Source organism: Dendropsophus ebraccatus, chromosome 7 (genome assembly GCF_027789765.1).
Source record: "Dendropsophus ebraccatus isolate aDenEbr1 chromosome 7, aDenEbr1.pat, whole genome shotgun sequence".
In the NCBI taxonomy this organism is placed as follows: Eukaryota; Metazoa; Chordata; class Amphibia; order Anura; family Hylidae; genus Dendropsophus; species Dendropsophus ebraccatus.
Window position 1 is genome coordinate 102,249,461 of NC_091460.1, and position 26,043 is coordinate 102,275,503.

The 26,043-nt window shown below is 41.4% G+C and overlaps 1 protein-coding gene across 1 annotated transcript; it reads left to right on the forward strand.

The window, feature by feature from the left end:
* The first annotated feature begins 13 nt into the window (after positions 1 to 13).
* On the forward strand, positions 14 to 25,534 carry ANXA3 (annexin A3). Its single transcript, XM_069976679.1, has 13 exons — positions 14 to 125; positions 2,273 to 2,301; positions 11,350 to 11,437; positions 12,997 to 13,091; positions 13,450 to 13,563; positions 16,659 to 16,749; positions 17,834 to 17,913; positions 19,348 to 19,404; positions 22,858 to 22,951; positions 23,143 to 23,238; positions 23,864 to 23,922; positions 24,716 to 24,838; positions 25,206 to 25,534. Exons 2-13 carry the CDS (start codon positions 2,290 to 2,292, stop codon positions 25,263 to 25,265), a joined length of 969 nt encoding a protein of 322 aa, XP_069832780.1. The 5' UTR covers positions 14 to 125; positions 2,273 to 2,289; the 3' UTR covers positions 25,266 to 25,534.
* Positions 25,535 to 26,043: the final 509 nt, after the last annotated feature.

Sequence of the window (26,043 nt, forward strand, 5' to 3'; positions counted from 1 at the left end):
GCATGCTGGGAGGAGCGGTAGGTGTGGTGGCCGGAGCGCTCGTCATCCTCCCGTACAGCACAGGGAGCGGCTGTGTGGTGATTGGGATCCTCGGCTGCACAGGACGCGATACCGCTGCGGCACCGGTGAGCCTCTTACTTATATTATAACTTTTCCTCATCTCTTTGGTTTAGTTGTCACCTATGCGCTGTATCCGAGATTTCACCTGACAAGAAAAGTACATTGGGGCAAAAAGAGACACGTGATCAGCCCTCCACAAGTCAGGTGACATCTGCAGGCTGCGGGCACAGAGGGCATGGGATATAGTCTACTACAGTGTAGTGTATGCCAGGCTCACCAGGACAATATCATAGGTGTATGGCAGGCCCGGAGCTCATGGCATTGGCATCAACCCTAAGGTTATGCCGCCACATAGTGAATAGTGGATAAGTTTGCTGCAGCATGTGGTGGGCCATGTCTGGAAGATACAGCTGTGGGACCCCACTGAAAGTTACACAACATTGTAATGTGTGTTATTCAAGTGAATGGCCCCCTTCCCCATGTTACCCCCGGATACCTATGACCGTTGTTTTCAGTGACCACTACCGCCATAGTTTTCCTTATTCATTACACTGTGTGAACATAGACTTAGGTTGAGGTTACATCACCTTTATATTGACCTGCGGAGGTCTCAAACTGGGTGAGCTGAGTTCCTGCTGGATTGTGACCGCAGCCTAACTAAACTTGTCAAACTGTTTGGGTTCTCTGAACGCTCCACATTTGATTCCCTGCAGCTGCAGAAGTTGGATGCCACCCTAGGTTTGCCAGGAAAACATGGATATAACCTATGGGTGGGTACATACTGAGAATTCTCGCGGATAATGTCCGCGGAATTCCGCTGTCTGTCCGCGCGCCTTTCCGCCGGCTCCATAGAGACCATTCTATGGGCCTGCGTATTCCGCTATCCGCCGAAAGAAGTGACATGTCACCACTTTCGGCGGATAGCGGAATACACAGGCCCATAGAATGGTGTTTATGGAGCCGGCGAAAAGGCCCGCAGACATTATCCGCAAGAATTCCTCAGTATGAACCCACCCTATGGCTGTATCCATGTTCTTCTGCAGCTGAGGGGAATCTTATCCAAACAGTTTGACAGGTCTGCTCAACACTGTGTACAGGTAATGTGTAACCTAGCATTTACTTCTATATTGTCCCCTTTTTTTTTTGTCTTGTTAAGTTGAACTGGACTCATGCTTATACAATGCCTGCTTCAGTGTAATAACCTGTAAATTGTATAAAAAGAATTGTAAGTAAATGTGATGCCAAGTAAGTGGTAATAAAGCCCACTGACTCAGGGTGTGTGCAGAGTGTAGCATTTACAAGAGTGTGGGAGAGGTGAAATTCTTGCATCACATCCTAAAGGGAATGTCAACAGAGTAGACAGGATGAGCGTATGATCTGCAGTGTAACACACAGGCTCCCGGCCTTCAGTCACATATCTTATGGAATTCAGTTTGAAATTATTGGAAGTTCCATATACCATGAAGCTAGATTCATCTGCCCCTTTGCTTTAATTGGCCGTCAGAAGAGAATTTTTTTTGACTGTCAGATTTGAGCAGTCAGCTGATAAGCAAGCTGCCCTGCATGTTTCTAACTTAAAGAGGCAGTCTAATTTTTTATTTTTTTTTTAAGTCCTCCTCTCCTCATATATACCAGTGATTATTGGTTTTCCGCAGCGTGGCTTCATTCTGGTGCAGTTCAGGTTCCACTGGTGCCCATGTTATTTTTTTGCCGGCTGGCCCACTGCTAAGGAGTCTGGAAGTCAGACTCTTCAATGCACCTCTGAGAAATGTGACGTCATGGCCAGCAAGATCTGTATCACACCGTAGCTCTGAAATAAAGCCATGACGCAGGTAACCAATTATCACTGGTAAGTATATGTGACCGCCTGCAAAGGGGGGGGGGGGTCCAGCATGTGATCACCGCTTCCTGGTCTTGTCTTGACACAAAGAAATGGCAGGTTGGCCAGCCACCAATTTGGAACGGTCGTTGGTGCAGTAATTTTCTGTTTTCTTTTTTTTTTTTTTTTTTTTTTTTTTTTTTTTTTTTTTTTTTTTTTTTTGGGATGAGGACCAGGAACTGAAAATCAGTGGGGGCCAATTGAGCATTAGAATAGTGGCAGAGGCAGGTGAGATACCTGTTCCCGGTAATTTATATTAAACCTTAAGTAATTATTACTAATTTGTATGTTAAATGTTTTGATCTTTACTACTTTGCTTTTTTTTCCCCACAGGCTTCCTTTAATTCAACATGTCTGTATGGGTAAGCATAAACTGAAATAGGACTGCTCCGATATCATGAGTCGGAATGTATATTGTAACTAGCACCTTCTATTACAGAATGAGTTTTTGAAAATGTGTTTTTTTTTTGGTTTGTTTTTTTTGTTTTTTTTTAAAGAAATCTACAGGGGTTGAGATCGCAAGCAGTTTAACAATATACTCAGTCTCTTCACGTTTTCTGTGTTTATAGAGAACCTGTCACCCCCTGTGCCGGGGTAGAGCCCAAACGATGGACAGCGGAATCAGTCTGTGCCTAGAGTAGAGTCTATGGCACAGACGGAGATGCGCATGCCTGCAACTAGGGGTCAGCGACGGAACCCGCCTTTATGCGGCGTATTCTGTAGTGTGCACGTACCCTAATAGTCTGCTGCCCCAAAAAGACTGAATTCTGTGTTACTTCAACACAGCTTTAATTTAAAACGGTACTCCGGCGGAAAAAAAAAATCTTCCAAATCAGCTGGTGTAAGAAAGTGCAAGAGATTTTTTGAGATTTGTAATTTTTTTTTCTATTAAAAAATCTCCAGTCTTCCAGTACTTATGAGCTGCTGTATGTTTTGCAGGAAGCAATGTATTCTTTCCAGTTTGAGACAGTGCTCTCTGCTGCCATCTCTGCCCATGTCTTACAGAGCAGTAGCAAATCTCCATAGTAAACCTCCCCTGCTCTCCAGACTGTAAAAAATACCACTTCTTGATGGACATACAGCAGCTAATAAGTACTGTAAGGCTTGATGTTTAATTTTTTTTTTCCACCAGTTGATTTGAATGATTTTTTTTTGCTGCAGTACCCCTTTAAGGGTGTGTCTACTAATGCAACTACATTATTTATTTATTTTCTTTTTATGTTTCTGCCTTAAAAGGGTATTCCCCCCCAAGACATAAAAAAATTAAATGCTATTAAACCTAGCTGGTCTTACTCACCAAGTACCCCTGAGTATTTGGAGCAGTCTCCCGTGTTTGTAGCTTAAACCGTTCCTGAGTTTGAACTTTTTCTAAAAGCCATCTATATCCAAGATTGCGCAGGCCTGGAGACTACATTTCCCATAATGCTATGCTTCTCCCTGATTGGTCCATTTGTACACGCCCCCTTAGCTTTCTTTACTGCCCCCTGTGTTTACTGTGCAATAGAAAGAAATCTAGGATGAGTGGCAGGGGCAACACAGTGCTTATAGGTGGAGGGGGGATCAGTGGGGCAACACATTCCTCATAGGTTGGGGGGGGGGGATAGCGAGGCCACACAGTGCACATTGGTGCTGGGGGGGTGTTAATCATCAGCGGGGCAACACAGTGTTCATGGGCACCGTACGGAGAGAACCACAGTGACCAGCAGTGGTGGGCTGCATACAGAGATAGCGAAGTGCTCAGCCAACGGAGACAGACTGCACACTGCTCAGCTGCTGCCACGCCGGGGAAGGGGGGGGGGGGTTGGGGGGCTGCCGGGGGAACGGAGACAGACACAGTAAGCAGCAGCGGTAATGCAGAGAGAGAAGAGGTGATCAGCGGGGAGAGGGAGGGAGGGAGGACGGAACACAGTGATGATGTGGGAGAGTGAGGACAGAGAGAGACACAGCGATCAGCGGCAATAGAGTGGGGACGGAGAGAGACACAGCGATCAGTGGCAATAGAGTGGGGACGGAGAGAGACACAGCGATCAGTGGCAGGGAAAGGGGGGGACTGAGAGAAACACAGCGATCAGCCGCAATAGAGTAAGGACTGAGAGAGACACAGCGATCAGCCGCAATAGAGTAAGGACTGAGAGAGACACAGCGATCAGCGGCAGGGAGAGGGGGGATGGAGAGAGATACGTACTAACAACACACAATGCTCACTGGAGGCACACATGTCCTCCATCACTTCAGTGGGCAGGATTATAATCACTAACGCGGCCTATTAAAGAAACTGAGGACACGTGATGCCGACACAGAGGGTGGGGGCCAGGGGCAAGGAGCGGTGTTGGAGTGGACACCAGTTAGCTCATTTTTTTCATTCACAGACGGTGAGACAGCACAAAAAAGGGTGCAAAACACGTAATTACCTGCTTTGACAAATATGTAAGGTTACTGTTGGGCTATTAAATAATGTTAAAAAGATTTTGGGAGGAATACCCCTTTAAAAGATTTCAATTTGTTTCTCAATTGAATGGTACAGATTATAGGTAACAGGTGGAGAAAGTTCTCAAATGATTTCTCTCGGTATGATTTCTACTGGACAAAAAACTGGCATGTAGGGGTTTAGACTTCCTATGTCCACTGTTGTATCCGTGTGAAAAAATAAGTTGGATCTATAGAATCAGATTCTGAGACAATTTGTGTACCGCTCATTTAGGAAATCTCCTATTATCTGTTAAATATAAGAGATTAAAGAGGATTTTTAACACTAATGAAAAAAAAGTTTGGCATAGTGGCTACAGCTTACCCAAGTCCCCCTAGCAAGTTTTGCCGCGATCCACTCTTTTTTTGGGGGGCCACTGTGGAGTCTTTTCTATCCAGGCATCTTCTCTTCCTGGCTCTGATAATGTGCCCACCCACCGTCTCAGACTACATGGACCAGCATGATATGATATGGTTTTTGCCTTGCTGCTCTCTTAGTCCAATAAGTCTACATTTATTTATTTTAGGCACTTTTGGCTCATTGGAAAAGTGACGTAGTCTTATGGAGAGGGGTGATGGTCTCGGCAAAATTGAGGGATTGCACAGTAAAGTCTTGTCTTTGGAGATGATACTAATTGTGTAAAGTGAATAGAGCACAGTGTACAGTTATAAATGGATCTGGATAGGTTGAAGGCTTGGGATGAGATGTAGCAAATGAGGCTCACACCGATCAATTGTAAGGTTATACACATAGGTAGGAAAAATCTGGGATGGAATTATGTACTAAATGGGGAAAACGCTGGGTATAGCTGATGTGAATCTCCAGGAATGGCCCAGCAGAGCCCTGATCTTGATCAATTATCTCTGGAGAGACCTGCAAATGGCTGCCGATGGTCCCCATCCAACCTTTCAGGACCGACACAATCTGCAAGAAAATTGTTCATAGTGCATCCGCACAAAGTGGGAAGGTGATCCCTATTTTTTATGGACGTTTTATCCACGTCAGGAAAAAATGTGGTTCCCATAGACTTCTATTTCGTTTCGTTTCCACATTGACTTCTAAGCCTATTTTTTGCAGCACAAAAAATCCATAAAACTAGGAAACGTCTGAATAAGGCCTTAAAGAGGCCTTTTGTCTCCAACATTTACATTCTGTAAAGTAGTAAGTTTTATGCACTGTTCTCTCTAGTATAACGCAGGAATTTTAGACAATAGTAGTGAGCAAGTTATATAGTCGCATTCTGTCTGGCAGCCTTGGTGGGGGAAGTAGAGAAGCGTGGAATGTGACTGACCAGCACTCCGTCTTTTGTAAAGGCAGTATCAGCACTTCCTGGACCATGTTTATGGTGCGCTTGCTATTGTTTCAGTACAGTAAGGGATAAAACATGAAGTCAGGTTTTCGAAAACTCAGTCGGAACACCGAGGGGAATTTGTCTGTCTGTGCATTCATGTTTTTTTTAAATTGTATTTTTCTGGTGCAGGGCATAGTATTTGTCCTATCCGATCCAGCAGTAGTCTGTACACCATAATTACACTGTACATATTGATTAGACCCTTTTTATTATGGTGTACACTGTACTTAGAGACAAAAATGTAGCGTTTACTTCATGAAAACATTTCTGACAGCAATGAAAAGTCTTGATGGCATGCATAAATGAGTGGCAAAACAAGAGCATTATAATATACTGTCCATTCCCCAAGTATCACAGTAATATGTAAAGTACTTAAAGGAATCTGTGGCACAGGTATGGTTGGGCAGTGATGTTGCCCTTACTGCGTCTGTGCGACAGAATCCCAGCCAGATGATTTCCCGGCCTCCACTGCAGTATGGGTGGCACCTGCTGATGACCTCCTGAAGGGGGCCGAGACTATGGCCCAGATGACACTGCCCACCAACGATGAAAACCAGTTTTGAGGGGGAAAAACCTATTTTATAGAGGAATATAGTAAATGTGCAACGTGTAAGCTTTTGAACGGTGCTGAGGTCTGCACGTACCAAAAAGAGGATGACAATATCACTTTAAGAATCAGCACTGTACACTGACCAAATATGGGCGGGTTCACACTACGGAATTCTCGCGGACAATGTTTGTGGAATTCCGTCAGCTGTCCGCCCGCACATCTGGGCGCATTTCCGCCGGCCCCATAGACACCATTCTATAGCGGAATACCATTCTATAGCGGAATACGCCGGCGCATAGAATGGGGCCTACGGAAAGGCGCCCAGATGTGCGGGCGGACAGCTGACTCAATTCCGTGGACATTGTCCGCAAGAATTCCATAGTGTGAACCCGCCCTATCACAGTAAAGTGACTGAATAATCACAGTATACAGTGATAGAAGTTAGAACAAAGCAATGTACTGTTGATGAATAAAAATCATAAACACCAGGTAATGGCAATTAATTTTACCACCATGAACTCCTTAAAGGAGAAATCCGTCCAGAATTATTTTTTTTATGTTATTACTGATGGAAAGTTATACAATTTTCTAATGTACATTAATTATGGGAAATGCTCATATACTGCTATTTTCCTTAATTTAGTGTATCAGGAAGTGTTAGAATTATCTCAGAAGCAGTGACGTCACGACGAATGGTGTAATTCCTATGGAGTGTCCAGCAGGGGGCGCACTATATATAGAAGTCAATGAGTACCATTGACTTCTATGTATAGTGTGCCCCTGCTGGACATTCCATTGGAATTACAATGGATGTGTATGTAAATGTAATATACAGTGTTTTTGATTGAATACATTTATGTAATACTTTGGGGAGCAAGTGTCCTTGCTCCCTAAAGTATTCCATAAATGTAATCAATCAGTACATCACAGTAAGCCCGCTGAACCGCTGCCGCTACCGAACGCCCACCGCTCTGGACTACACTCAACTACTACTCTCATCCCCTGCTCATAGCATGAGCAGGTGATGGGAGAGTAGTAGCTGGGTTATATCTCTAAGATCGCCGATGCTGATGCTGCCGTGCAGGGGAGTCGCTCATCACTGCAGCCATCATCCCCCCCTCCTGCTGCTTCTTCCGGGATCCAGGCAAACTTTACACTATCTGATGGCTGACTCCCCGCCCGGCCGCCGCTCTCCGATTACATGTGTCGGCGGCCGGGCAGGGAGTCAGCCATCAGATAGTGTAAGGAAGAAGCAGGAGGGGGGAGCGGAGGGCGATGATGGCTGCAGTGATGAGCGGCTCCCCTGCACGGCATCAGCAGCGGCAATCTCAGAGATATAACCCAGCTACTACTCTTGCATCACCTGCTCATGTTATGAGCAGGTGATGAGAGTAGTAGTTGAGTGTAGTCCAGAGCGGCGGGCGTTCGGTAGCGGCGGCGGTTCAGCGGGCTTACTGTGATGCACTGATTGATTACATTTATGAAATACTTTGGGGAGCAAGGACACTTGCTCCCCAAAGTATTCCATAAATGTATTCAATCAAAAACACTGTATATTACATTTACATACACATCCATTGTAATTCCAATGGAGTGTCCAGCAGGGGCGCACTATACATAGAAGTCAAGGGTACTCATTGACTTCTATATATAGTGCGCCCCCTGCTGGACACTCCAAAGGAATTACACCATTCGTCGTGACGTCACTACTTCTGAGATTCTAACACTTCCTGATACACTAAATTAAGGAAAATAGCAGTATATGAGCATTTCCCATAATTAATGTACATTAGAAAATTGTATAACTTTCCATCAGTAATAACATATAAAAAAATAATTTTGGCCTGACTTCTCCTTTAAAGGGAATCTTTCACCACCTGACCACTGGATAGATATTGATAACAGCATTCACAACATTTGTCTGTGTCTTAATTTTCATTTAAAAAAAATCCTTTTCTTTGGGCTGTGAATAGTGTTGAGGTGGGGCCTAGCGTTCCTGGGTCTTAGCACCCCTGCTCTTTACTGTACTGTACTCCACCCCTTTGCATAATCAATTGTGTACAGGTGTAGCGGTATTATCAGAAAAATTCAACTCCATATTTGTTACCCCCAAATCGGCAGTTTTTAGAGATACCCCAGAAGTGGTGCGCTGCTTGCTTCTCACATAGCCCTCAGAAATAAAGGAGCACCTTGTGGACTTTGGAGTGTTATTAACCCCCCCATTTATGTGTACATATTTTCCCAACTCCTTAGCTGCATCACCTTCTTTAGCCATGCCGAACTATTAAAGGACAACTCCGGCCAAAACTATTTTTTAATATTTCATTACTTACGGAAAGTTAGACAAATTTCTAATGTACATTAATTATGGGAAATGCACATATAGGGCTTTTTCCCTTAATTTAGTAGATCAGGGAGACTTCAGATTCTCTAAAAAGAGATGACGTCACGAACCGGGGATGTAATTACAATGGAGTGTCCAGCAGGGGCACACTATATATAGAAGTCAATGAGTACTATTGACTTCTATATATTGTGCGCCCCTGCTGGACACTCCATTGTAATTACAATGGATGTGTATGTAAATGTAATACAGTATACAGTGTTTTTGACTTAATACACTTATGGAATACTTTGGGGAGCAAGTGTCCTTGCTCCCCAAAGTATTCCATAAATGTAATCAATCAGTACATAACAGTAACCCGCCGAACCGCTGCTGAACGCCTGCCGCTCTGGACTAGACTCAACTACTACTCTCATGGTGATGGGAGAGTAGTAGCTGGGTTATATCGCCGCCGCCGCTGATGCTGCTGCTGATGGGCGCGGGGGAGCCGCTCATCACTGTGCAGCTATCATTCCCCCCCCTCCTCCGGCCAAACTTTACACTGACTATGTGATGGCTGACTCCCTGCCCGGCGCCGCTGTCCGATAACACATGCCGGCTTCCTAGTGTCCCCGGCCAGCATGTGTGATCGGAGAGCGGCGTCGGGCAGGGAGTCAGCCATCACATAGTGTACAGTTTGGCCGGAGGGGGATGATAGCTGCACAGTGATGAGTGGCTCCCCCTGCGCCCATCAGCGGCGAAATAACCCAGCTACTATCACCATGAGAGTAGTAGTTGAGTCTAGTCCAGAGCGGCGGGTGTTCGGCGGTTTACTGTTATGTACTGATTACATTCATGGAATACTTTGGGGAGCAAGAACACTTGCTCCCCAAAGTATTCCATAAATGTATTCAATCAAAAACACTGTATACTGTATTACATTTACATACACATCCATTGTAATTACAATGGAGTGTCCAGCAGGGGCGCACTATATATATATATATATATATATATATATATATATATATATATATATATATATATATATATATATATATATATATATATATATATATATATATATATATAATTATATATATGTCAATGGTACTCATTGACTTCTATATATAGTGCGCCCCTGCTGGCGATCCATTGTAATTACACCCCTGGTTCGTGACGTCATCTTTTTTTAGACTATCTGAAGTCTCCCTGATCTACTAAATTAAGGGAAATAGCCCTATATGTGCATTTCCCATAATTAATGTACATTAGAAATTTGTCTAACTCTCCGTAAGTAATAACATATTAAAAAATAGTTTTGGCCGGACTTACTTGAGTTGTACATATAACTACTATTTTACAGTTATTATAATAAGCTTCATGCCCACTACTGCATACTGCTCATTGATTGGTCAGCCCGGGTGATGCAGGCTTTTAGAGCCAGGAGGCTTCTGCTGCTATTTACTTTACTGGGGCATGCACAGTATGATCACATGCGCTGGAGCTGTACTTTTTAGTACCTGCTTGGAGGTAGAGCACATCAACGTTCCCAACCGCCCAGTCAGGAGGCAACTTGACGTCAGCTGGAGAAGAAGAAATAGCTTCAGGGTGGTCATGTGACCCGCAGTGTGATTCTGGGCTAAAGGCCAGAAAAGTAGTGTTGGGGATTTACTAATGCATTCTTTTACACATTATCGGAGCATGTGCTGAAGCAGGAAGTAGAATGGACAACCCCTTTTAACCACTATGCTATGAATGACTACATTAAATTTAGACTGTGAGCCCTAAAGGGGACCGGGAAATATCTGAGAAATGCCAAGCTATCCAAATTGCTTTGGAATAAGTTAGTACTATATAATAAAAAATTATTAAAGCGTTTTTTCGATTTAAAAATACTTGTCCCCTATCCACATGGTCTCTTTTTGGACATGAATTGAAAGTGGTCTACAGTGTCACAAGAAGGCACTCTTTCTGGACTAAAACTACTATCACTACAGATAAATTCCCACTATAAGTTGTATTTTGGGGCTGTACTGTTTTTGGTAATAGTTCAGCACTGTTGTGACTGTGGGTTATGGAGGCTGACATTATTAGAAGCGTTGTTGACCTTTTTGCACATTGTACTCTGTAAAGCCACTTGAAGAGTAAGGGTGCGTTCACACCTACAGGATCCACGGCAGATTTGATGCTGTGTTTAGTTATTTAAATGAAATCTGCTGTGGATCCGGTAAGTGCGAACGTACTCTTAAAGGGGAATTCAAGTGAAAATGTTCAAATTATCTGGTGTCAAAAAGTTATATAATTTTGTAATTTAATTTTATTTAAAAATCTCCAGTCTTCCAGTGCTTATCAGCTGCTGTATGTATTGCAGGAAGTGCTGTATTTTTTTTCCCAGTCTGATACAGTGCTCTCTGCTTCCACCTCTGTCCATATCAGGAACTGTCCAGATCAGTAGCAAATCTCCATAGAAAACCTTTCCTGCTCTGGACAGTTCCTGACATGGACGGAGGTGGTAGCACAGAGCACCATGTCAGACTGGAAAGAATACACCACTTCATGCAGGACATACAGCAGATGATAAGTATTTGAAGACTTTTAAATAATAGTAAATTTCAATTCTATATAACTTTCTGACACCAGTTGATTTAAAAAAAAAATGGAGTATCCCTTTAATGTAATCACATACAGTGATACAATTTGTGTTACGTCTTCACAGGTTGGTAACAGAGGATCTGTGAAGGACTTTCCAGGTTTTAGTGCAGGCAGAGATGCTGATGCAGTTAGGAAAGCGATCAAAGGCCTTGGTGAGTCCTTTTTTTTTTTTTTTTTTTTTTTTTTTTTTTTTCCTGTATGCTGGAAGCATTATGCAATATAACTCATTTTGAAGTGGTGGATCTATGCTTTTGTTAGGGTGTTTTCTGGTAATGGTGTTGGCTTCATCTTTGTCAAAAGCCTGCCACTGTTTTTCCTTTAGCAGTTCAAGCTGAATTGCTAACCACTATAAACCTCCTTTACCGTGTCCTTGCATCCACTAAATATGGCTGAATTCTAAGAGTACGCATGGTCTGTAAATACTGATGTTTTACAGCAAGTAGTTTGAGCTCTTGGCATCATGATTCACGATGGTGTTGGGAGTTCCGAAACTTTAGCATGTTACTGTACTGATACAGCCATGCGGCTGTGTCAGTACAGTAGCCTAAAGATTTAAAGTGTTTCAGAGCTCCCTGCATCATAATGATACATGATGCTGGAATCCCTGTCATTTCCGTGCATAGACTGTAATCTTGGTACGTGTGAACGCCCCCTAAGGTTAAAATGAACCTAGCCTTTGCCCATGCATTTATTGGCAGGCTTGTAACTGCTAATTAACCCCTTCAGGACTGGACTGAGTTTGGCCTTCAGGATCAGAGCCCATTTTTTTTAAATCCAACCTTTCTCACTTTATGCGGTTAGAGCTACATGATGCTATAACTTTTCAATCTGAGATTTTATTTTTTTATTTTGTGACATAGTGTACTTTAGGTTAGTGGTAAATTTTGACAGATATGCAAAAAAGTTTTTGTGAAAAATGCAATTTTTCTCATTTTAAATTTTCTGCAGTCACCGTATAGGTTAAATTTATGTAATAAATGTATTGCCCGCGTCCTTACGCAAGCGGCGGTACTAAATATGTGTATCTTTCATTTTAATTTTTTTCCAAAATTTACTATTGTATTGGTGGGTGTGGGCATTATGTGATTCTTTTGTTTATTTATTAATATTTTTTGTAATAAATATATATAATTTTTTTGTTTGTTTTTGTACACTTTATTTCATTTTCCCAGCATGGGGACTTTACTGTACAATTGCCTGATTACAGGCATATTGCATTGCTCTGCTGATCTGCAGTGCAATACAATATGGCTGTAATAGGGAAAGCTGATCAGACTCAGCCTTAGGCTGAGCCTGATCAGCTTCCGTAGCTGTGACACCAGGAGTCTTCAGGGAAGCCCCCTGACGTTGCAGCTCTATCGGGGCTGTGCGATCTCACCGCACATGCACTATAGGTGCTGTGAACGCACTGATTGCAGCACCTATAGGCTTAACTGCCGAGATCCGGGCCGCCCTGCGGATGACACGGGTGCAGCTCCTGCGCCCGTGTCATCCCTGTGACGTGCCAGCGCGTCCGTCTACCGGAACGGTGTGCAGATTTGGACGTGTTGGCACATCCATCTGTGGAAAGGGTTAAAAAAAAATTTTGTTTTTTAAACTTTTTTTTTTTCCCCTGCATTTTTTTATGTAACATATTTTATATAGTTTTGGCAAGTGTGTAAAAAAAAAAAAAAAAAAAAAAAAAAACGTTTTTTTTTTTTTTTTAAACCAGGAACTGATGAAGATTCCTTAATCAATATTCTTACACAAAGGTCCAGTTCCCAGAGACAACTTATTGCAAAAGAGTATTTGGCAGCATGTGGCAAGGTGAAGTATGACATTTACATTTTTAGGTATTTCAACATAGCATTTCTGGGATAGAGAGTATATTTTGCTTAGAGAAGAGCATGACTGGAGCATGCTCGAGTCCAGTCTTTCAGCATTTGAATGGAATCAGAAAAGATGCAGCAAAACTACTTGCAAATTTACTGCAGTGTGGAGGCACAATCCGCACTAGGACATGGATCAAAGTTACAATTAAAACAGACTGTGTGAATAGCCTAAAATAAATTAATGTGTTCTAAGTTGAACCGTGATTTACGGATCCGCAATTATGGACAACTTTACGGGATGCGCGAATAAGGCCTAATTTGTGATTTATTTATTTATTTATTTTCATATTTAGGATCTAAAGGATGACTTGAAAGGTGATCTGTCAGGCAACTTTGAACATCTTATGGTTTCGTTAATTTTGCCTCCAGCTGTATTTGATGCAAAGCAGCTGAAGAAGGCCATGAAGGTAGGCACTAGAATAAAAGAATATGTTTTAGGACAAAAAGCTGACACTTTTCTGTTACTGTATTAATGGGGTAGTTTTGATGTTTTAGAGGTAATTCAGTTCTTTGCAGTTCCCTAGTAAACATCCCTTGTGCTGGTCTAATATATATTGTTAAGAAGGCAGCTTAAAGAGTAACTCATTTCAGGGTCATTTTTCTGAAAACAATAAATATCTTTGGTACAAACGATTTTAAGAAACTCTGTAATAGGTTTAATTTACCAAAAGTGTCCATTATGTGGCTATGGAGAGGGGAGGGTCTGAGAGGAGTGAGTGAGCACGGAGCAGTCCTGCACAGCACAACATCCTGCAATCTTTTCTCAGCAAGTTCCTAGATAAGCACTGACCTTTCTGACCTCTGAATCCAGCGTTTTAGGTGCCTAGACAGTCTACAAACAGCTGATCTTCATGTCTCCTCTTCCTGCTCACTCATCTCCCTCAGCCCCTCCCCCCTCCATAGGATATAATGGACACTGCAGAATCCATCTTCACTGGCTTCTCTGTAATAAAGACAGGTTTGTCTGATAATGAACAGATAAGAAGTGAGGGGTGAGGCTGGGAAATAGCTTTTTGAGTACAGAAAGATTTTTTTTTTTTTTTTTTTTTTTTTTGCCTATTAAACCCTATTATAGAGTTTCTTAACATCGCTTATACTACTGATTTCTGCAAAAAAAAAAAAAAAAATTGGCAGTAACGCTTTAAAGGAATTATCCAAAGATTAAATGTTATCACTAGAGGTAGGTGCGTCTTGAGCATGCTCAAGTCCAATTGTTCAGCATTTAAATTCCGGCGGCTGAAGAAGTTGGATTTAGTCCTTTGTAGCCATATTTTTTTAAGTGTTTTCCAGGACTGGGGCTACATCCAACTTCGTCTGTCACCAAAATTCAAATTACGAATGATCGAACTTGAGGTTTTGTACTTTGCCACCTATGAACTTTATAAACCACAAGGACTGTGGCTCATACACTCGTGTCTCTTAAAGGGGTTGTCCGGCGATAAAAAATTATTCACAGAATAACACACATTACAAAGTTATACAACTTTGTAATGTATGTTATGTCTGTGAATGGCCCCCTTCCCCGTGTCCCACCACCCCCACCCATGTACCCGGAAGTGTGGTGCGCTATACATTACCTGTCACGTGCCGACCACGGTCTCCGATCCTCAGCAGTGACGTCTTCTTCGGGAGGCCAGCGGATCTTCCCGAGTGCCGGCCGCCCTCTGCAGCGTCATCCGAAGCTCAGCCGCGATTGGCTGAGCATAACTGTGCTCAGCCAATCGCGGCTGAGCGGCTGATGACGCGGCCACGTCATCAGCCGCGATTGGCTGAGCACAGTTATGCTCAGCCAATCGCGGCTGAGCTTCGGATGACGCTGCAGAGGGCGGCCGGCACTCGGGAAGATCCGCTGGCCTCCCGAAGAAGACGTCACTGCTGAGGATCGGAGACCGTGGACGACACGAGATGCGGTGAGTATAATGCACCACACTTCCAGGTCTAGCGTGGGTGGGGGGAAACACGGGGAAGGGGGCCATTCACAGACATAACATACATTACAAAGTTGTATAACTTTGTAATGTGTGTTCTGTGAATAATTTTTTATCGCCGGACAACCCCTTTAACAGAATGTTACCTTCCTTGAGTAATTTTAAATTAGATTTTTTTTTTTTTTTTTTTTTTTTTTTTTTTTCTTTCATTGTTGAACTGGATAAATAGGGCCTGCCAGTGTAATTTATTCTGAGCGCCATGTTTAGTTTCAGGTTTTGGTGATCATTGACTTACAGGAGTATGCCGGCGTGGAACAAATTCAAATCAGCTGGTACAAAATTTTTATACAGTTTTGTAAATGACTTCTATTAGGCCTTCCAGTACTCATCAGCTGACGTATGTCCTGCTGCCACCTGTGTCCATGTCAGGAACTGTCCAGAGCAGGAAAGGATTTTTATGGCAATTTTTCTACTAGACAAGTACTGGAGATTTTTTAAATAGTAGTAAGTTACAAACGTAGAAGATTGTCGGCAGAAAAAGACCGCTTTATCCATCTAATCTGCCATTTTAGTAATTCCTAAACCATATATAATTGTGCTGTGTGTAATTGCTGGGTCTATTCACATTTCATTACATTATATATATAAGATTAACATTTTCTATAAGATTTCTTCTGAAACTAAAAAGAAAACAAATATATATTTTTATATAACTTTTCAGTCTGAGCACTCCTCGGGCCAGCACGGGTTGGGAGACTCCTTTGGTATATTTGGAATGACTTGCTGCAGAAATCTTTGTCGTTTTTCTATACTTTCTGTTTAAAAAGTGTATGCATTCTGCCTGTCATGCCCAGCTCTCATTTAGTATTTCCATGGAATTTACTGATTGACTAGCAATGTAAAAAAGAGGTGCTGCAGGATCTCGTACATTGTTCCATTTAAAGGGGTGCTCCGGCAACTGGTACCAGAAAGTTATACAGATTTGCAATATCCTGCAGGGGAAAGTGTTTTTTGACAAAAACTGAGCTCAAGAACAAGTGAACACAGTGAGAGGTTAGTTGGGGGAAAGATTAGAAGCCACATGAGAAAATATTACTTTACTGAAAAAGTAGTAGATGCTTGGAACAAACTTCCAGCGGATTTGTTGGTTGATTGCCTAGAATACACATGTATCTATTATACGATTATTATTATTTTAGGATTGATATTTGCTTATCCCAGGCATGTTTGAATGAAATGGAAAGTCTGTCTTGATATCCTGGTTAAATTGGCAGTGCAAACAAACATCCTGGATATCTAAGCATGTTTCCACCCTGAATGGCAATGTATTGCAGAACTGAAAATATCACCATGCGTGGGGAAAGCACCCTATGTAACATCACACCATATATAATTGTACTGTGTGTAATGACCCAATAAAATCTAACTGTACCTCTCCCTACATAAACAGTGGTTCAATTAAAAGAAAAAGCCCTGATATAGGAGGAGCTCAACATCACCCCATTTCCCTGTGGAAAATTAGAGGACACATTTGTTTTTCTTTTTTTTTTTATTTTATTTTTTATCTTGTCAAGGGTGTAGGAACATCTGAAAACATCCTCATAGAAATACTGGCATCCCGTACCAGCAAGCAGATGAAGGAAGTGGGCGATGCTTTCTACACAGGTACGACATGTTTTGAGTTTGACCATATTTGTATACCAGGCATATACTGTATAGCAACAAAGATTTAAAATGACGTTTCCATAGATTAGTGCCAGATTTAGGTTACATTCATGCCTTCCCCTTCTTTGCTGATCCGCAAAAAATACAGGTCTGGTAACCAGTGCTGGTTATAATGAGTCAATGCGATAACTGGCCATATAGGTGAATTTGCTGGAAAGTTTCCATCATGATCAAATGACCCTTTTGGGATCAGGTATTATTGGTAGAGGGAGAAGCTATTTTACTGTCTGTTATTCTTCCACTTTCTCTTCTTGGCCACCTTGTATTTTCAGGGAACTCAATGCAGGAACCACCATTGTGACCACGTTCGCTAGTTCAGCCTTAGGTTTAAGAACCTGCTAATGTATGTAATTTTAGATTCAGGTGGACATTTATTGTTTTTTTTTTTTAACCCCTTATTTTGGCCTTGTGGGTACAGCAAATTTTCTATTTTGCGTTTTCATTTTTTTCCCCTTTGCAATCAAAGATACATAATTTTTTTTATTTTTCTAACTATAGAGCCATATGAAGCTTGTTGCAGGACCAACTGTACTTTATAATGATTCCTTTTAATTTACCATAAATCTGTAACGAAATTGACAAAAATAATTGTGGGGGTGAAACTGGCATGCCACAAATGCACAGACCTTATAGTTCACAAAGCTGTGCCACCAAGGGGTTAAAAGGGCATTGCCATCTGGGAAAGCGATGATTTATCACTACCTTATGATCACTGGAGCTCTAATAGAGCGTAAAGGGACAGCAGCTCTTCTATGGGTTACCTGTCCGCTAGTGCACCCAGCATTTCTTGTGTATGTAAAAGCACTGCAGAAGTGATGCGCTAAACAAGTGTTGCAGCCCCTTTATTCTAGTGGTTTTATCCCCTTACACATCATAAAGTGATAAAATATCCTATGATATCTATGCCATCACTTTACTAGGTAGGAATATGCGGGAATGGACAGAAGAGGCTCTTTCATTATTTGGTGTTTTTACTGGTTCTGATTTGCTGAAGTAGTGTTTTTTTTTTTTTTTTTTTCTGCAGCATATAGTAAAAGCCTTGGAGATAGTATTAGTTCGGAGACATCAGGAGACTTCCGGAAAGCATTGATGTTCTTGGCAAATGTAAGATTTTAATCGCTTTTTTTTTTTTTGTGGTTTTTCTTTTTTTGGGGGGGGAGGTTTTTGAAGCTGAAACTTTTTTTTTTTTTTTTATTACTAAATGTACACTACGTTTTAAATCTTAACCAAATTCTATAATTTACTGTGCTATAATTACTATTGTGGCTCAAGAAATACAGTTTTCCTTGCCTCGTTATGGTCGGGTAAAGGATTACTGCATGTAAGCGTATTGAAGGGTTTGTCTGAGCTTTGCTGCAATTCCAGGCCAAGCCTATTTTAGGAATGAACCTGTAAACCACTAAACAGGTGTATATGCCCATGATAGAGAGACCTTCATCAGCATCAATCATCAACTGGGATATTCCCCCAACTCCTCACCTAAAACATACTTAATCAATTAGAGACTGAACCATTTTTGGAACAGTCATTTGTGCAGTGCCATTGTGGCTCTGCCTCCTCTGCTACATTACACTGTGCCCCGGTACTTGCTCTCTGGCATTGGGTATAGCATCTAATTAAGGCTGGGTTTACATCGAGTTGTCTGGCATCCTCCTTTTACCAGAAACTGACAACTGATGCCTATCCTTATTTTTTATTTATTTTTTAACCATTCTTTATTCGGAAATGCCGGACAGAAGGACACTGCAAGATGAGTTCCTCCGTATGGTGTATCCGGTAGCACAACTGAAGTACTGCATGCTTTGAAATGTCCCATACAAATAAAAAGATCAGTTCAAAAAAACGCTCCCCTCTGGCACTTTGCTACTGCATCAGAGGGAAACTGAGCCGGATTGCCTTGTGAGTGTAAACTTGGCCTAAGCTATTTAGAGAGAGCTATGAACTGCCCCTACACAGATATTGTGGGGGGGGGGGGGTGACTTACTAAGCATACACCAGGGAGATTGTGCAGATTCGCCCCTGCCTGGTGTACTGCCCGATAGGCGGGCTGGGGGCGTGATAAGGCGGGGAGGAGGCGTGCCTGCTCGCAGTCGAAAATCATGATCAAAATATACACCTGCTGGAGGCATGCGCCTCAGTGAATCCTGCCGGGGGAAAGGGGGCGGGGCATAACATAAGACTGCCGTACATGACATGACATGCCTGTGTGTAAATGACAGTAACACTTTCACAATTTCACTTGGCAAAAACATTTGCGACCTAGATCTTGTCAGCTGCAAGCAATTGTTTGGCATAATCATTTCTTTTTTTCTTTTTTCTAATTCATACATTTAGATATGGATTTGGAATGCGGTATGGAACGCATTTTAAACATCTAATGTAGATGCTAGTGATAGACATTCGCAGAGAAGTCCTGAGCAGATGTTCTAAATTCACCATGGTAGATAAATTGAGGTGTTTAGCTTTGCTTAAAAAAATGCAATCAATCTCCATATATTTAATCTATAAAAATTGATTCCATTTTCTTTTTTTCTCCAGGCCAGACGTGATGAAAGTTCCAAAGTGGATGAACATCTTGCTAAAAAGGATGCAGAGGTAAATGAAGACAGACGTGTCTCCCCTGCAGCTCTGAGCTCCCGACATGCGTAGATGATGTATACAGCTTACTGACCTCGCTTAGCATTCTAATGACTTGTAATTTATACTACTTAAACAAGTTCAATTGAAAGCAATTTTTCATTTTGTGTCTCGGTGTAATTCTAGGTATGAAGTAATTCTGTCAGCTGCACATGCCAAACTGCTGACACTTTCAGAGCAATGAGACACAAGATACCTTTCACATATCTGTCTGTACTTCCATAATGTAAAATATGCTTTTATTCTATAGTGGAAAGTGTCAAGGTGCTTTCCCAAGACCCTGAATTGCTGCAAGCTGGAATATCCCCCTCTCTCCCTCCCTATTGCTGCTTGCAGCTGATTGTCAGTTAAGCAGGGATGGGAAGGACTGTGAGGAAGCATTCCAGCTTCAGGAGCTCGGAAAGGCCGCCATTACACCTTGTTCTGTAGAATAAAAGCTTTTTTTCTATGTTCTGGAAGCACAGACTGCCTTAGGGTCCATTTACACAGAAAGATTATCTGCCAAAGATTTGAAGCCAAAGCCCGAAACAGACTATAAACAGAGATCAGGTTATAAAGGAAAGCCTGAGACTCTTCCTCTTTTTTTAATCCATTCCTGGCTTTGGCTTTAAATCTTTGGCAGATAATCTGTCAGATAATCTTTCTGTGTAAATGGACCCTTAATCTGTCAGGTAACATCTAATAGTATTAGCAGTTTGGAACATGATTTGCAGCTCACAGGTTCGCTGTAAGGTAGTAGATCCTACCAATCATAAAAACTTATTTTATTGTCTTCAAGTGGTGCAGGGTATTGGCTCTTTGGAGCTAAAGAATCTATAAGAAAAAGATCCTCCTTTAGACAACACAATTCTTGCATTTTAAAGGTGTTTGTTTTTCATTTTATAATAAATGCTGAACACAAATAAGGCAACAACACAGGGTATCTGCACATATTCATCTATTAAACATATAGAAGCAATGAGGGAGATAACAACATAACAGTAGGGTTCAAATGTGTACAGGGCACAAAGTTCACATTATTGGACAAATTCTTTGGATTGCCTACCTAGCGGTGTAACTTTTATTGCCCCCCCAAAGTTATACAAATCCCCAATATACACTTATTACAGGAATTGCTTATAAAGTGCTTTTTCCCTGCACTTACTACAGCATCAAGGCTTCACTTCCTGGATAAAATGGTGATGTCACGTCTCGACTCCCAGAGCTGTGGCTGTTGGAGAGGATGATGGCAGGGGGACACTAAGGGACACAGGGCACTGGAGGGACACTGAGCATCCCTCTGCCATCATCCTCTCCAGCAGCCACAGCCCGCACAGCTCTAGGAGTCAGGTTGTGACATCACCATTTTATGCAGATAGTGAAGCCTTGATGCAGTAGTAAGTGCAGGGAAAAAAAGCACTTTATGTGCATTTTCTGTAATAAGTGTATATTGGTGATTTGTATAACTTTTGAGGGGCAATACAGTACTTTAACCCCTTAAAGACAGAGCCAATTTCGATTTTTGCGTTTTCGTTTTTTCCTCCTTGTGCTTAAAAGGCTATAGCAGTTGCATTTTTCCACCTAGAGACCCACATGAGACCTTATTTTTTGCGTCACTAATTGTACTTTGCAATGACAGGCTGAATTTTTGCATAAAGTACACTGCGAAACCAGAAAAAAATTCAAAGTGTGGTGAAATTGAAAAAAAAAAAACGCATTTTGTTTATTTGGGGGAAATGTGTTTTTACGCCATTCGCCCTGGGGTAAAACTGACTTGTTATATATGTTCCTCAAGTCGTTACGATTACAAAGATATATAACATGTATAACTTTTCTTGTATCCGATGGCCGGTAAAAAATTCAAACCATTGTTAACAAATATACGTTCCTTAAAATCGCTCCATTCCCAGGCTTATAGCGCTTTTATCCTTTGGTCTATGGGGCTGTGTGAGGTGTCATTTTTTGCGCCATGATGTGTTCTTTCTATCGGTACCTTGATTGCGCATATACGACTTTTTGATCGCTTTTTATTACAATTTTGTAGGATTTGATGTGACCAAAAATGCGCAATTTTGCACTTTGGGATTTTTTTGCGCTGACGCAGTTTACCGTGCGAGATCAGTAATGTGATCGGGCGATTACGCACGCGGCGATAGCAAACATGTTTGTTTATTTATTTACTTTTATTTATAACCTAGGAAAAGGGGGTTGATTCTGACTTTTATTAGGGGAGGGGGATTTTTATTAATAATGACTTTTTTTTTTTTTTTTTTTAGATATGCTGCAGAGATCCATGAGATAGGCACTCGTTTACTTCCGGCTGCTGCAGCCGGAAGTAAACGAGTGCCGAGCCGGGGACGGCGCCATCTTGGAGCGGTCCCCGGCCGGCTTCAGAAACGGAGACCAGGATAACATCCCGGAGGAGCGATCTCCTCCACTAGACACCAGGGATAAGCTGAATCCGGTAATTGGATGCAGCTGTCATGTTTGACAGCTGCATCTGATTACTGTATTAGCGGGCACGGCGATCAGACCGTGCCCGCTAATACCTGCGGTCCCAGGCTACAAGCGGCACTCGGGACCGCCACGGTTCAGAGCGGGGTCGCCGCGTGGCGCCGCTCTTAACTTCCTTACCGGCAATAGGGCGTAAACATACGCCGTTTGTCGTTAAGGGGTTAATAAAAATTTTCGCCTGATTACAACAATACCCGATCTGAGCCATATTCACTTTACACTGTTTGATAAATCTCCCCCCATATTTTGCATTTTATAAGATGCACCCTTGGTTTAGACAACTAAAAACAAGGGGACAAAAAATGTCATACTAATTAAACTTCCATGTTGGTCTAAGGCAATAAAGGGGGTCAAAATTTATTGAAATAATATACCCACTTTTACACACAGCACCTTATACTGACACAGCATTTAGGAAGATATTTTCTTGCTAAAAAGAGGGTATTATGAAGCGAATATTACAGTATGTGCGTGTGTATTTATACTAATATATATATGCGTGCAAAGAACATATTCTTTATAGGTAAGGACATTCAGCGAATCCCCGAGTTGTTCCCTCAAGCACAGCAGTTTATAAGTTTTGTTTGGAGTGTTTCCTTAAGCTGACTGTACCATCACAGATGCTGAGATATTTTTGTTGCAGTACCTCCTTGGCGCTGGTGCAGGAATCTCTGGTCAGGTCCTTTTTTTCAAAACTGTATAGGGTTCCTGCGATCGGCACAGTTTTCTGTTTGCGCACCGGCCCGAAGCACTGGGGGAGCACTAGAGCTGTGTTGCCTCTCCTGTAAAAAGAATCTTTTGAAATAAATTGTAAAAATGAACTTTACATTAGTAAACTGAGATACAACACATTGTAGTCTTTGTTTGTATAAAATCAGCAGCTTTTTTTTTTGTTTTTGTTTTTTTTTAACGTTGTAGATTCTGTATAATGCTGGCGAGAAAAAATGGGGAACAGATGAAGATAAATTTATTGAAGTACTTTGCTCGAGAAGCTTTCCACAGCTTAGGCTAAGTATGGCATTTTTGTTTCTAGAATTGATCCTTTATTATTGTTTACCCTGTATGTTTCTAGTTCATATTTGTGTCCTGATTTCTATAAAAACTTAGGAAATATACAGTAATGGGGTTTATTGGGATCCATCGTGCAGGGAAACAGGGTTAAAATTGAAAGAGACTAAAGTGAATCTCTTCATATATTTACAGCATTTGATAATTATAAGAATATCTGCAGTAAAACTATTGAAGAAAGCATTAAGAGTGAGATGTCTGGTCACCTGGAGGATCTGCTGATTGCCATAGGTAATACAATTATAAGGACATAATATTGTAAAATAATGGTACCGCTGCTAATGTAAATTATATGTATTTTTTTTTTTCCTACAAAAGCCTAGATGGGCGCCCCTGCTCCCTTGTTATGAATAGAGACGCGGGTCGTTTAGGTCAAGGAATTGACAGCTAAAGAATTTCAATTTCTAGGTAGAATCTTGTTAGTATGGTCTGACTTGGGAACCATTGTCTGTGGAAAATAAAGAGTTTCTGCTGATGCTTGAAGGGATGGATGATTGAGTGTTCGCTCAATTGGTTAGTGCATTCAGTGCTCAACTACAGGCCTGGTACTGTCTATGGAGAATTCCAGATGGCCACTTGGAAAAGAGTTTAGTTTTTTGTCCCTTAAACACTTCTCTAAAGAGTAGTAGATTCTTGGAACTAACTTCCTGCAGAGGTGGTTGGTAAATCTGCAGTAAGTGAATGTAAACCTATTCTGGGATAAACATTTCTGGCAGACAATAGTTAGTTGACACTCCTAGAAGCAAAAAAAAAAGATTATACAATAGATGGTGTTGAGGAGGAATATTACACATTTTGCAAACTATTGCACATTTATTATCATGATCAACAGTATTTTATCTCTTTGTTGTTTTAGTAAAATGTGCAAAGAACACTCCTGCTTTCTTTGCTGAAAGGCTGCACAAAGCTTTGAAGGTGAATATTTACTGGAGATTTTTACTTTACATACAATTTGCGTTAAATGTTGTATTCATTTTAATTTTTAGTATAAATTATCTGGTTCTTAAAGGGAATCTATTGATACATTCAACCCCATAAAAGTTTTGAATCCTAAGGCTATGTTCACACAACATCATTTTGCTGACATAGTTTTGGACTGCCATTATTTTGAGGTGTAAAAATATAGCCTAAGGGCCCGATCACACTAAAGTAAAACAGGACTCCGCTGAGAACTACCGAAATCCACCTGCCTCACTGTCTCAATGTAATGTGTTGTGCGCCTCCGCTCTCCGCCCAAAGAATTGAACAGGCCCTTAAAGGGGTTATCCATTGTTTGGAAGAAAATAGCCATGTTTTTCTGAGACAGCACCATTCTTGTCTCTAGTTTGGGTGCAGGTTTTGAAACAGTTACATTGAAGTGAATGGAGCCTAATTGCAAACCACACCTGAACTGGAGACAAGAGTCTGGTTTAACCTTTGTGCAGATATGATCAATAGCTTTAAAGAACTTACCTTGTAAAACCCGCAGTGCGTGCCCATTGCTGGCTGAGTCCAGTGTATTGGCACACTGCCCCCTGCCCGCCTGCTCATGATTGACAGGCTTCTCCCTATCACTGTGCATTGGGAGAAGCATGTCAATAATGAATATGTGGGCTGCCAGCTTCACACTGTAACTTCTCAACAAAAAAAAAAAAAAAACTGTTCTTACTGACATTTGTTTTTTTTTTTTGTTTGTTTTTTTTGTGTTTTTTATTCCTTTACGCTCAAGGGTGCTGGGACAGATGAGTTTACTCTGACGAGAATAATGGTCTCCAGATCAGATATTGATCTTGTGGATATCCGTGCAGAATACAAGAAGCTTGCCGGGGAGTCTTTATACTCCGCTATTAAGGTATGTATAGCTAGCAGATCTAGTTTTATCATTTGGATTTTGTTGCTTGTTTTTTGGGGGACCCACGATTATTTTACCATAAAATAGAGAAAATAGCTGTGCGGCTGTGTAAATACAGTACCGCGAAGATTTAAACCATTGCGGTGTTCCCACTATCATTATGATACATGATGCCGGGAGGGCAGTGAATCCGGTCTGTAGCACATCATCTGTGCACAGACCATATGAATGCGGCCTAACATGTTTATAAAGACTTGTTTGGTGGTGTACTGTGCCTTGTGGGGCTTCACCTCTTAAAAGATCTTTGCCATATAGAATACAGTTAATATTGTTTATCTGATAACTTTTTGTATTTCTTTCTTTACAGTCTGATACCTCAGGGGATTATGGGGCAGCCCTGCTAAAGCTGTGCGGAGGCGATGACTGAAATGAAACATAAATGATGATGAACACAATGAATAAACTATTAGTATTCCTGCTGCGTGTTAACACCCTTAATCGAGAACAGCTGCTAAACTCTGTATTACTATGTAACAGCACATGTTTGTATTGTATCCAGACACTACGTTTCCTCAGTGTTCTTATATATATTTTTGACCATCATTTTCTATAATTTTGAATGAATAAAACACTGGGTTCATAGTATTTGATATTATGTTAAACGATACCTTATTAAAATGACACATTTCTCACAAAGTTGTAGACACTTGAATTATAAAACTGTACACCTATAGCACTTCCCCATATTACATTGCAGAAGGTCACAGTGATGGTGTGGGCACAGGAGCTATGAGTCTAACGAGAGCACCTAGGTATGCGGTATATGGAAGTCCTTTATTACATGGCTGCTTCCTTCTCCTAAAACAGCATCACCCCTATCCCTGGATCTGGGTGTGGTTTTGCAGCTTGGTTCTATTAAAGGGGTGGTGCTGTTTTTGCTGTGTGTGTGGTTTTTGTTTTTTTTCATGCTGGAAACTTTTTTTTTTTTCTAAAAATTTCCTCCTTTTTTCTGCTTTTGCGTAATAGTAATGTATCAATAAAATAAGGCTGGAAACACAGCAGTTTAAAAAAAAAAAAAAAAAAAAAAAAAAAAAAAATCTGACCCTGCAGTTTTTGTGCCAAAATAATAGGTGGATTCAAATGGGTTGAAAAATGTTAAGGGAATTAGCATGTGTTAGATGGATCTTCTAATCCGCTTATGCTAT

Bases quoted from the DNA above. Each gene is read 5' to 3' on its own strand.
- ANXA3 (XM_069976679.1), top strand. The intron at 23,923-24,715 runs GTGAATATTTAC...TTTACGCTCAAG, and splicing joins GGCTGCACAAAGCTTTGAAG to GGTGCTGGGACAGATGAGTT. The intron at 24,839-25,205 runs GTATGTATAGCT...CTTTCTTTACAG, and splicing joins CTTTATACTCCGCTATTAAG to TCTGATACCTCAGGGGATTA.